Source organism: Mustela erminea, chromosome 4 (assembly GCF_009829155.1).
Source record: "Mustela erminea isolate mMusErm1 chromosome 4, mMusErm1.Pri, whole genome shotgun sequence".
NCBI lineage: Eukaryota > Metazoa > Chordata > Mammalia > Carnivora > Mustelidae > Mustela > Mustela erminea.
In genome coordinates, this window is record NC_045617.1 from 21,514,283 (window position 1) to 21,527,800 (window position 13,518).

General features: G+C 40.3%; 1 protein-coding gene across 3 annotated transcripts in view; it reads right to left on the reverse strand.

Annotated features, from left to right (window-relative positions):
• Positions 1–13,518, reverse strand: part of RPF2 (ribosome production factor 2 homolog) — a 43,071-nt gene that overhangs the window by 11,840 nt on the left and 17,713 nt on the right. For all 3 annotated transcript variants that reach the window (XM_032338795.1, XM_032338797.1, XM_032338796.1), the window contains exons 7-8: positions 9,239–9,338; positions 1,875–1,977 (exon numbers count right to left, since the gene is read on the reverse strand). In XM_032338795.1, the coding sequence (XP_032194686.1) occupies positions 1,875–1,977; positions 9,239–9,338 (203 nt within the window). The remainder of the gene's footprint in view (positions 1–1,874; positions 1,978–9,238; positions 9,339–13,518) is intronic.

Sequence of the window (13,518 nt, forward strand, 5' to 3'; positions counted from 1 at the left end):
AATGTATGGGGGCGCCTGGGTGGCTCAGTGGGTTAAAGCCTCTGCCTTCGGCTCAGGTCATGATCCCAGGGTCCTGGGATCGAGCCCCGCATCGGGCTCTCTGCTCAGCAGGGAACCTGCTTCCCCCCACCCCCCCCCACCTCTCTGCCTACCTGTGATTTCTGTCTGTCAAATAAATAAATAAAATCTTTTAAAAAAAAGAAAAAAAGAATGTATGTAATAAAATATATACATGTGGGGAGGCCTGGGGTGGCTCAGTGGTTAAAGCCTCTGCCTTTGGCTCGGGTCATGATCTCAGAGTCCTGGGATCGAGTCCCGCATCGGGCTCTCTGCTCAGCAGGGAGCCTGCCTCCTCCTCCTCCCGTCTCTCTCTGCTTGCCTCTCTGCCTACTTGTGATCTCTCTGTCAAATAAATTAAAAAAAAAAAAAAAAAAAACTTAAAAAAATATATATACATGTATGTATACACACACACACACGGATATATATATATATCACATGATTACCGCAAAAGGCTTGACAATTGCAGCATATCATTAAGCTTTTTTTTTTTTTTTAAAGATCTTATTTATTTATTTATTTGACAGACAAGAGATCACAAGTAGGCAGAGAGGCAGGCAGAGAGAGAGGGGAAGCAGGCTCTCCGCTGAGCAGGCAGAGAACCCAATGTGGGACGTGATCCCAGGACCCTGAGATCATGACCTGAGCTGAAGGCAGAGGCTTAACCCACTGAGCCACCCAGGCGCCCTATCATTAAGCTTTTTAATGAAAACAAAATCAGTGTTAGGGTTTACATTTATACTGTGGTAAGAACAGAGCTGGAAGGTCTAGGCTGGAGAAAGAGTAAAATGAATCTAGCCACTGAATCTTCTCATTCCTTTCAGACTCCAGTTTTTAGATTCAGAGTTTTGAGATTTGCTTTGGCTGGCCTAAGACTTGTGTCTTCGCGCTCTAAACCCAGTCATGAAAAAGGAGGAGCCAGGGGGGATGCCTGGGTGGCCCATGGTTTAAGCAGCTGCCTTCAGCCCAGGTCATGATCCCAGGGTCCTGGGATGGAGCCCCGCATGGGGCTCCTTGTTCAGCAGCAGCCTGCTTCTCCCTTCCCACCTGCATGCCACTTCCTCTGCTTGTTCTCTCTCTCTAAATAAAATCTTTTTTAAAAAAGCGGGGGGCGGGGGCGCCTGGGTGGCTCAGTGGGTTAAGCCGCTGCCTTCGGCTCAGGTCATGATCTCAGGGTCCTGGGATCGAGTTCCGCATCGGGCTCTCTGCTCTGCAGGGAGCCTGCTTCCCTCTCTCTCTCTCTCTGTCTGCCTCTCCATCTACTTGTGATTTCTCTCTGTCAAATAAATAAATAAAATCTTTAAAAAAAAAAAAAAAAAGCGGGGGGCGGGGGGAGCAACTGGATGGCTCAGTTAGTTAAATGTCCAATTCCTGGTTTTGGCTCTGGTCGTGATCTCATGGCTCATGGGATCAAGTCCTGAGTCAGGATCCGTGAGGCATCTGCTTGGAACTTTCTCTCCTTCCTCTGCCCTTAAGCCCACTCTCTCTCTCTCTCTCAAATAAATAAAAGATCTTTTAAAAAAAAAAAAAAAAAAAGATACCGCATAAAGTAGGGTCAAGACTGAATTAGTGTTCTAAGCTCAGAGGAGTGTCGCATCAGATGCTCTGGGGCCCTGGAAAAGCAGTGTTTCAGAGGCAGAAGAGAGCAGGGGAATGACAGATGTGAGGAACAGCACAGACCTGCTGTGCCACTATGAGTTTGCAAACTCTCTAAACAAACTTTTGACCAAACACCAATTCTAAGTTTGAGCTCTACAAAGGTCACACTAAAATGCTAACCCTGGATTAAAAAATATCCTACAAAATGTACTTACTTATAGCTCCGAAAATAAATCTTCCCATTCAGTGCAGTGAAGTGCAGAACATACTCTAAACCAGCCAGGCGGATATTTGCTACTGTGGGGCCTCTGAAGAAATCTGAAAACAAATTCAAGGTTGTTTAAAAAAAAACAAAAAACTAACATGCTTTTAAATTCAGTTACAGAAAGCCAGACTGTAATATGCTCTATATTGAATCAATACATACCTAAAAAGATAAACAGGTGGCACAAAAACCAATCCCTGAGAATGTCTGAAAGACCCACCACCCCTCTACCATGTAAGCTCATGACTTTATTTCTGTGTTTAGTTCACTGACCCATGTAGTTTTTCAGTTTTGAAATTCTCACTCTAGGGACACCTGGGAGGCTCAGTTAATTTTTAAAAATTTAAGAAATTTTAAAAATCCCTGAAAAAAAAAATGGAGACTTGCTTACATGTACATTATCTCAAAAGTTGTTTAAAATATAATTTAAAATGAAAAAAATTTAAAGTAATCCCTAAAAATAAAAATCAAATGAACCTGTGTACTGAGCATTATCATACAGAAAAGAACTATTTTAAGTGACTTCAAAACACAGTGATTTGGGGGCACCTAGGTGGCTCAGTCAGTTTAGCATTTGACTCTTAATTTCTGTTCAGGTCATATCTCAGGGTCCTGGGAGCCCCAATCTGGACTCCACACTAGTGAAGTCTGCTTGAGATCCTCTCTCCCTCTCCCCCGCCCCATGCTTGCAGTCTATAAATAAACAAACAAATCTATCATAAAATACACACACACACACACACACAGAGTGAGTTGACCACATATTCTTTTTCTTTTCTTTTTTTAAGGGATAAAGAGCAAGCGTGAGAGTGGGGGCAGGGAGGGGAGGCAGAGAGAGAATCCAAAGCAGGCTCCATCAACACAGAACTCGAGTTCATGACCCCAAGACTATGACCCAAGTCAAAATCAAAATCAACAGTCAAATGTTTAACCTACTGAGCCACCCAGGTGCCCCTGACCATATTCTCAACAGGGTATATTTTATAGACAAAACCACAAAACTTTCAATGCACTCAATATTCATATTATCAGTAGTAACACTGGTATTTTATTCTGAGACTACTGTATGGTTAGTACAGTATAAAATAAACACATACTTGTTTGGATTATGGAAAACCCTTATTTTTGTCATGGATGAAAGAAGAATCATATGTGAAGTCAATGAAGTTAAGATCCTAATGTCCTAAATTTGAATTAGAAGTTTCAGTATGAACTCAGGATACATTTTATCTGAACAAACAAATTTCAAAGTTTTGTTCACTAAAAAAGCCTACCAACAATGTCCAACCATGAAACAGTTCCTAGCACTCAGACTATGATTTCTAAAATAATTTCTCAATTTAAAAAAGTTCAGGCTGGGGCGCCTGGGTGGCTCAGTGGGTTAAAGCCTCTGCCTCCAGCTCGGGTCATGATCCAGGGTCCTGGGATCAAGCCTGCTTCCTCCTCTCTCTCTCTGCCTGCCTCTCTGCCTGCTTGTGATCTCTGTCTGTCAAATAAATAGGTAAAATCTTAAAAAAAAAAAAAAGTTCAGGGCTCCTTAGAGAAACAACTGATACCAGGAATGGAGCAATGAAGGTATAAGAGGAGTATGCAACATCAAAGGGGCAATGAATTAAAATGTGTCGAAACTCACACTACCAAAAAGACTGACCGTAAAATGGGCAAGAATGATGGCTGAGATAAAGAGAGACATTAAGGAGTAAGGATATAGATGAAAAGCCTGGTTAAATATAAGGGGGGGGGGGACGCCTGGGTGGCTCAGTTGGTTGGACGACTGCCTTCGGCTCGGGTCATGTCCGGGATCGAGTCCCGCATAGGGTTCCCAGTTCTGTGGTGAGTCTGCTTCTCTCTCTGACCTTCTCCTCACTCATGTTCTCTCTCACTGTCTCTCTCTCAAATAAATAAATAAAATCTTTTAAAAAAAAAATAAGGGGGTATATGGGTAGAAGTTAAGTTGGTTATGGTCAGAAGGAAAGCCTCAGCTTGGACCTTTATTCAATGGATCAATTCCAAGTAAAAATAAGGCCTCAAACATGGCTATGTCCATGAATAAATATACTGAGAAAGGGCACAGAAGGCTGACCAGGGTGTTGATGGGAAAGATCAGGGGACCTGGAGTTAAGAGAACAGATCCGATCCTGATTCTACCACTTACTAGCTCTTTACTCTGGAAAATGAATTAAATGATCTCATACTAATAAATACAATTCTTATAAAAACAAAACAAAACAAAAAAATGATCTCATACTATTACCATAATAAACTGAATGTTTTCCCCTTCTACCCCCCAATTCCTGCCAAATTCAGATGTTAAAGTCCTAACCCCTAATGAAGCTGTATTTGGGCCTCTAAGGAAGAAATTAAGGTTCAGTGAGGCAGGTCATAAGGTTGAGGTTCTGGTCCCACAGGATAGTGTCCTTAAGAAACTGTACAAAGCTGACACCCTCCATTCTTCCCTTCCTCCCACACACAGACATGAAGGAAAAGCCAGGTGAGCACTTGGCAAAAGGCAGTAAGAGTCCTCATCAGAAATTCTGATCTTGGACTTTCAGCCACCACAACTGGGAGAAAATAAAGTTCTGTTTTTAAGCCACCCAGTGCATGCTTTTTTATAGCAGTCCAAATAAACTAATATGATCACCTTTGTAAGGCTGCAGATTACCGGACCTAAACTATGGCAGTTGTTTTCATCATTATATATTTTTCAAGTGGAGTTAAGAATTAGAAAACGAGGGACGCCTGGGTGGCTCAGTTGGTTAAGCAGCTGCCTTCCGCTCAGGTCATGATCCCAGCGTCCTGGGATCGAGTCCCACATCGGGCTCCTTGCTCAGCAGGGAGCCTGCTTCTCCCTCTGCCTCTGCCTGCCATTCTGTCTGCCTGTGCTTGCTCTCTCCCTCTCTCTCTCTGATAAATAAATAAAATCTTAAAAAAAAAAAAAAAGAATTAGAAAATGAAAAAGGTTAAAAAAATTTAAATGATGGCTGATAAAGAGAAAGAGTAAGAAAAAGTAACCCACTTAAGGAGTTAAATTTTAAGAGAGACTTTAAAGGAACATTTAATAAAACTAACATTACTTGATTTACTATCATCTTTGTATGTAAGAAATAGTAATATTAAAAAGGAACCAAAAAATTAGGATACCTTAAATCTATAAATAGATCTTTATATATTTTCTATAAAGAAAAGTAAGGCCATTAAGAATAACTCAAATCTACACCATATTTAAGAAAGCAAAACAGAAGCAAAATTCAGAATGAACAAAATGGGTACCTGGCATAAAAACACAAAAGTTAATAAGTTAACTTTTCTTTTGGGCCAATTACCAAAAAACAAAAAAACAAAACAAAACAAAAAAACCCTTCCTAAAAGGAAGCAAGCCCTTGATAAAATTCTCTTTCCCTACTGTTCTACTTTATTTCATATGAACACAAAACATACACCAAGGAGTGTGCAGCTGGTCTTACTTTGTATTTATGTTAAAAACTCAACTTCCCTTGGGGCCTGACAATCTCACTTCATTCCTCCACCTTTCTTCCTGAGATTCTTTTTTGGTTTTCACTCTCTTCCCCTCACCACTGCATTATGTGGTTATTCCTGCCATCTAGTGGAAGCATGAAATAATAAAGCTTTTATGAAAACCACTTTAAAAAAACAAACAAAAAAACCACTTAAAACCAAATGAAAGCCTTCTCTGTTTTAATAAATATATACTGATGATTAATAATTATACAGAGGAACTAAAAAAAGCAGAAAACCTGGGCCAATGGAGTACAAGAACAAGAAATCTTGGCTAAAAACCACCCTTGAAATTTTGGGGTATGTAATATTGAAAGAAGGAAAATGTTAGTCATTGTTTTTCATGAAATTTTAAAAGATTTTATTTATTTATTTGACAGAGCTCACAAGTAGGCAGAAAGGCAGGCAGAGAGAAAGGAGGAAGCAGGCTCCCCGCGGAGCAAAGAGCCTGATGTGGGGCTCGATCCCAGGACTCTGGGATCATGACCTGAGCGGAAGGCAGAGGCTTAACCCACTGAGCCATGCAGGCGCCCGTTTCTTTTTTTTTTAATTCATGAAAAATTCAGGTAAGAACAGCAAAAACTGCAACAAGTCAATTGTTCAGCATGGCCCTGACGGATGGCAGAGGTGGAAAAGCTCAGCCTTTGGTTTCATTTTGGCTCACCTACTTAATAGCTCTTAACTTCTCTAAGCTTCCATTTCACCTGTAAAATGGAATATCACTAAACTCAAGAGCTCTAGTAAGGACTGAACAGGTAACAGCGGTACTTCATTCTTTAAAAAGTAGCCATTTTTTATTTTTTATTTTACTTTTTTTGACAGAGATCACAAGTAGATGGAGAGGCAAGCAGAGAGAGAGAGAGAAAAGCAGGCTCCCTGCTAAGCAGAGAGCCCCATGCGGGACTCAATCCCAGGACCCTGAGATCATGACCTGAGCCGAAGGCAGTGGCTTAACCCACTGAGCCACTCAGGCGCCCCAAAATAGCCATTTTTTAAAAAGATTTTATTTGTTTGACAGAGAGAGAGTACAAGTAGGCAGAGAGGCAAGCAGAGGGAGGAGGAGAAGCAGGCTCCCCGCTGAGCAGGAAGCCCGACACAGGGCTCCATCCCAGGACCCCGGGATCACAACTAGAGCTGAAGGCAGCCACTTAACTAAGCCACACAGGCACCCCTAAAAAATAGTCATTTTCTAAAAGTAATTCCTACATTCAACATGAGGCTTGAACTCATGACCCTGAGATCAAGAGTCTGATGCTCTACTGCAAATAACCCAGCCAAGTGCTCCCAAAATAGCCATTATTAATAAGAGAAATGAAAAGTTTTGAAAACTGCAACCCCAACAATAAGCCCATAAATAATCACAAGAAAAATGAAAGTAATGTGTCTGCCCACAAATGTTTTTCAGTTGGCTCAGATTTATTTTTGTTCTGTTTTTTAAGATTTATTTATTTTAGGGGCGCCTGGGTGGCTCAGTGGGTTAAGCCGCTGCCTTCGGCTCAGGTCATGATCTCAGGGTCCTGGGATCGAGTCCCGCATCGGGCTCTCTGCTCAGCAGGAAGCCTGCTTCCTCCTCTCTCTCTCTCTGCCTGCCTCTCTGTCTACCTGTGATCTCTCTCTCTGTCAAATAAATAAATTAAAAATCTTAAAAAAAAAAAAAAAAAAAGATTTATTTATTTTAGAGAGAGAAAGAACACAAGTCGGAGGAGGAGCAGAGGGAGAGACAGAATCCTCAGGCAGACTCCTAGCTGAGCACAGAGCCTAACACAGGGCTCAATACCAAGACTCTGAGATCATGACCCAAGCAAGGGCTCAGATTTGAATAAATTATTATTTGTATTATTATATCTAATATAATTATGTATAATTATATAATACTTATAATTATTATAAATAAAATATATCTTAATATAATATATATATATATCTTATTTATTATTATTATTTATTTACTTATAACATATACTCCATCAACTTTCCAAAAGTGATCTAGGGCAAAGTATATAAAAATCCAAAAGAAGGGCAACTAAAAAACTAAAGCAAAGCTCGTAAGAATGGTGCAGGAAGGGTAACCTGGGTGGCTCAGTCAGTTATGTAGCCCTGCACTGGCTCCCTGCTCAGTGGGGAGTCTGCTTTCCCCTTCTGACCCTCCCCCATCTCATGCTCTCTCTCTCTCTCTCTCTCTCTCAGTGGGGAGTCTGCTTTCCCCTTCTGACCCTCCCCCATCTCATGCTCTCTCTCTCTCTCTCTCTCTCTCTAATAAATAAAATCTTTAAAAAAAATTTTTTTAAAGATTTTTTTATTTATTTACTTGGCAGACAGAGATCACAAGTAGGCAGAGAACAGACAGAGAGAGGGGGAAGCAGGCTCCCCGCTGAGCAGAGAGCCTGATGAGGTGCTCGATCCCAGGACTCTGGGATCATGACCTGAGCCGAAGGCAGAGGCTTTAACCCACTGAGCCACCCAGGCACCCTTTAAAAAATTTTTAAAAAGAAATTACAGAGAACAATAATGCCAGCTTTTCAGAAAAGGGAAGAAAGGGGTGCCTGGGTGGCTCAGTGGGTTGGGGCCTCTGCCTTTGGCTCAGGTCGTGATCCAGGGTCCTGGGATTGAGCCCCGTATCTGGCTCTCTGCTCAGCGGGGAGCCTGCTTCCCTTCCTCTCTCTCTGCCTGCCTCTCTGCCTACTTGTGATCTCTGTCAAGTAAATAAATAAAATCTTTTAAAAAAAAAAAAGGGTAAGAGAAAGTGATTTAAAATAGGTAAATTTAATGTTAATCCCAGATAATGACAATAACTGTACACTGAGTTTTAAGAAGGTAACTCATGAACACACAGGAAAAGAAGTAGTCATTACATAAATCACTAGGAACTAATATACTTCACTAAGAATGAGTCATCTGTAAGACAACTTCACAAGGTCGTGAGAATAAAGCAATATATATAAAGTACCCAGTACATGCTTGGCACTTTAGGATGACAATGAAAATGAGATCAAAGGAGCTGGGAAGTCACTAAAGGTTTCCTCAGAAAGAAACTTGATCTGAAATTTGCAAGAACGAAAGGAACTAGGTAAGTAAAAATGAAATCAGAAAAGACAATAGGACACAATATATTTTTAATAAACCACTTTTTTAATGGAAAAAGGAAGAAAATTGGAAGAGATAAAAAACAAAATAAACCAAATTATAAGGGGTTATAGTGTAAAAAGCCCTGCATACCAGCCTAAGAAAAATTAAGAGGTTTTTGAGTTCAAAGTGGATGAGGTCTAACCATTTTTTTTTTAAAAGATTTTATTTATTTGACAGAGAGAGAGAGATCACAAGTAGGCAGAGCAGCAGGCAGAGAGGGGGAAGCAGGCTCCCTGCTGAGCAGAGAGCCTGATGCAGGGCTTGATCCCAGGACCCTGAGATCATGACCTGAGCTGAAGGCAGAGACTTAACACACTGAGCCACCCAGGCGCCCCAAGGTGTAACAACCTTCAAAATTAAACTTTTCAATTTTCTAAATTTAATGATGCCATAATGACAGGAAAGTTATAAGCCTTTTATGATTTATAAAATACTTTATAAATAGGCTGATACGGAAGTTACTATAGCATCAAAAAATTATAATGATTTACGCAATAGAGCATCCTTAACCTCTCCCCTGCTAGTGGGGAATAAAAAAGTGAAAAGGAGGGAAAAAAGAAAGATCAAAAAGAAAAAGCTGTGTACCTACAGTGAAGTGGCCAAGTTTGACCAATGATGTCCTAGACTGCCCAACTCAGTTACCCTAAGGATAGTAAGTATTAAAATGCTTACCAATAAGAAGACTTTTTAGCCTTCTGTAATCTTCTGTTACATCAAAATCATCACCAGCAAATATTAACATGGGTTTTGTTCCCTCAGGACATTTACTATTCTATGAAATGGAAAAAAAAATTATAGTGATACAATAATCAATTCTCAACTGTTTATAAGCTGATTTTACAGTAGTCGATAGTTATATACATTGATTAGTTTTCATATTTTGACTGTCCCAAAACTCTGATACTGATAAAATCTAAAGACTTGGGGTACCTGGGTGGCTCAGTCAATTAAGCGTCTGCCTTTGACTCAGGTCACAATCCCAGGGGGCTGTGATGGAACCCCACATCAGGCTCTCTGCTCAGTGGGGAGTCTGCTTCTCCATCTACCCCTCCCCCCGCTCATGATCCCTGTGTCTCTCGCATAAATAAAATATATATTTTTAAAAAATCTATGGGGTGCCTGGGTGGCTCAGTGGGTTAAGCCTTTGCCTTCGGCTCAGGTCATAATCTCAGGGTCCTGGGATCAAGCCCTGCATCAGGCTCTCTGCTCAGCAGGAGGCCTGCTTCCCCCTCCCTCTCTCTCTCTGCCTGCCTCTCTGCCTACTTGTGATCTCTGTTAAATAAATAAATAAAATCTTAAAAAAAAATCTAAAAACTTAAAACTACAGTTGCAACTTTTAAACTAGAATATAGTTTTTTGCTTCATTGCCTCACATTGTCAAATTAATAAGCAGTCAAAGAATGATGCAAGCTACTTTTTAACATTATTCTTTTTTTTTTTTTTTTGGTGGAGAATGCGGGCACCGATTAACATTATTCTATTCAAAGAATTAAAAAAAAGCTAAAATTGCTGCAAAACATACATAGCCCTTTAACAGCATCTCAGAGTCTAAACAAAGTTAATTTCTTTGAATTATTTACTACCACTGTGCCTTTCCTACTGTATCACATAAAAAACAGTATTTTTAGGGGTGCCTGGACAGCTCAGTCTCTTCAGTGATGTCTTCAGTCAGGATCCTGGGGTCCTCTCCTTTTGCCCCCCTCTTGGTGCATGTGCGTGTGTGTTCTCTCTCTCTCACTTGCTCTCTCAAATAAGTTTTTAAAAACTTTAATAAACAGTATTTTAAATGAAAACTAAACTAAACTACCAACTAAACATTCAAATGGGAAGAAACAGAATTTCATACAAGCTACAGAAAGTATGAGGAAACTTCACCAGAATGACTGGAGCTCTTACTATAAAAGTATTTTGCCCACTTTTGGATTTTTTTTTTAATACAAAGAAGAACATGATATGAATAATAAGAACCTTTAAAAGCCACCAGAATAGGGCACCTGGGTGGCTCAGTGGGTTAAGCCTCTGCCTTCCACTCAGGTCATGATCTCAGGGTCCTGGGATCGAGCCCTGCACTGGGCTCTCTGCTCAGCGGGGAGCCTGCTTCCCTCCTCTCTCTCTGCCTGCCTCTCTGCTTATTTGTGATCTCTGTCTGCCAAATAAATAAATAAAATCTTTAAAAAAAAAAAAGTGCCACCAGAATAAAAGAAGAAAAAAATCTAATAAAAAACAATTTTTTTAACTGAATGATTAATTTCTGAAGGCAAACAGCTGTTAAGTCTGAGCTTTCCATTGATTCTAGCACCACCACTCTGGTTCCAGTCAAGAACTATACAAATCTAGAAATAAACAAACAAACAAATAGACAAGAAAACAAACATCCTCTGCCCCAGGACCAGAGGTCACCTGTTGCTTCCCTGTTCACCATGACCACTTTTGTTGACACTCTGCTTCCAAACTCTGAATCTTAACTGTCTATACTTAGGAGGTGTGCCTAAGATCTGTCTGTGTGATCTAGGGCTTGAACAGACCTACCAGACCCAATGACTCTTCCACCTTCTGTCTGTGCTGACCCCTATGTCTATGGGATTGTTTAAGTATACAGAAGGTAGGAGAAAGTGATGTGACATCCTGACCACAATGCATAGTAATAAAAAATATCATGATAAGTCATGATCCAGTATACACATCATAAAAATGTAACTGAATGAGGGGGCACCTGGGTGGCTCAGTTGGTTAAGCATCTACCTTCCAGTCGGGTCATGATCCCAGGGTCCTAGGACTGAGCCCCCCATCGGGTTCCCTGCTCATGGAGAGCCTGCTTCTCCCTCTCCCTCTGCCCCTTGCGCCTGCTTGTGCTCTCTGTCTCTCTTTCGCTTGCTCACTCTAGCTCTACCTAAAATAAATAAATAAATAAAATCTTTAAAATATATGTATATTTTTTTTCATACATATTTTCAAAACTGAACAAGTTATATGAAACAGTACTTAACATTTAGGTCACTGATAGTTTTCACAATGTGAAAACCCAGAGCAAGAAGAAACGACAACACATGAGCTTTATTTGAATAGTCTGAAAGGCATAAAAATTCAAAACATTATATAAGTACTATGATTAAAATATACTCAAAATATCATAATTACGTGTCATCCTTGAACTAACATTCTGAATTACTACTTTTTTTAAGACATATTTATTTGAGAGAGAAAGAGGAAGAGCATGACCCCAGGGAGGGGCAGAGGAAGGGAAAAGCTTTAGCAAACTCTTCACTGAGTACGAAGCCCCATGCGGGGCTCCATCTTACGACCATCAGAGATCATGACCTGAACTGAAACCAAGAGTTGGGACGCTTAACCTACTGTGCCTGCCAGGGGCCCCTGAATTAAGTTTTGTTTTTTTTTATACAAATTGAAAAAAGGGAAGTAATTCTTATAAATCACACACAGAATTCCCAAATAAAATATCGCCTGGCACCTGCAATGTATCTTATCCTATCTAAAATAAAACCAACTAGCCTTAAATTTTATCATCTCATTCATTAAGGCTTATGTTATGTAAAATAACCATCCCTAGAAGTCTGGCCACATCTTAGAAGACAGGGTGGCTCAGTTGGTTGGACGACTGCATTCGGCTCAGGTCATGATCCTGGAGTCCCAGGATCGAGTCCCACATCGGGCTCCCAGCTCCATGGGGAGTCTGCTTCTCCCTCTGACCTTCTCCTCGCTCATATTCTCTCTCACTGTCTCTTTCTCAAATAAATAAATAAAAGCTTAAAAAAAAAAAAAAAAGAAGAAGAAGACAGAGTCCTAGAATAGTCACTCAATTTCCTGGTAGAACAGAATCACCTGTTGCTTGAGAGTAAACAGAAGGATAAGGCCAGTAAAAAAGAAATACTGTTGAAAAGGTCTTAAAAATAAAAAGGTAGACATAAAAGGAAATAAATATGAAAAGAAAGTCAAAAACATGCAATTCCAAAACAAACTAAAAATAGAAGGTTATAATGGAATAATGAGGTAAAAGTGAAGGTCTGGCTAATAGTCTCTTTAGAGGTGGGCACCTGGGGGGCTCAGCCAGATGACTGTCTGCCTTCGGCTCACGTTATGATCCTGGGATCCTGGGATCCTGGGACTGAGCTCTGCATCCAGCTCCCTGATCAGCAGACAGGCTGCTTCTCCCTCTCTCTCTTCCCCTCTCCCCTGTTCATGTTTTCTCTCTCAAATAAATTAAATAAATTTTTTTTAAAAAAACTTAAAAAAAATAGTCTGTGTAGGAACTACCAATGTAAGCAGATCATCGTCATCAATTAGTGACTTTTATAGTTATGGATATGTTCCATGAGTGAAAACTGAATATTTAATTTTTAAGTCGTTCTTGTTAGGAAAGATCTCACAATAATAATTCTGTGGTCTGGTACAGAAGCTATACAGTAACAGAATAATTTCTTTGCTTAGAAAGTGAAATGCAAAGAGTGGAGGAGTTGGCATGCTCGCATCGGCCAGTGCGCACAGCCACTAACAGGTGACCAAGCAGCAGCAGTGACGAAGGTGAGATGGGGATATGCTGCTCATCTCCAAAGGTTCATGCGTTGCAAAGACAAACTATAATAAAATGATCGCTTCCACCATAATAAAGCATCACCGTTTACACACTTCCTCAAACACCTTCCAAAATACTATCTTCACTGATTAGCATTTTCACATATTACCTCATTTGATACTGTTATACCTATTTAATTTTTTAAAGATTTATGTATGTATTTTAGAGAGGGAGAGAGTAAGAGCAGGGTGAGAGGCAGAGGGAAAGGATCTCAAGCTAACTCCCCGGGGAGCACAGAGGCCAACAAGGCTTGATCTCACAATCCTTGGATCATGACCTGAGCAGAAATCAAGAGTCAAACACTGACTGAATAAGCCATACAGGTGCCCCCAATATTGTTATACCTGTTTAATACCTGACT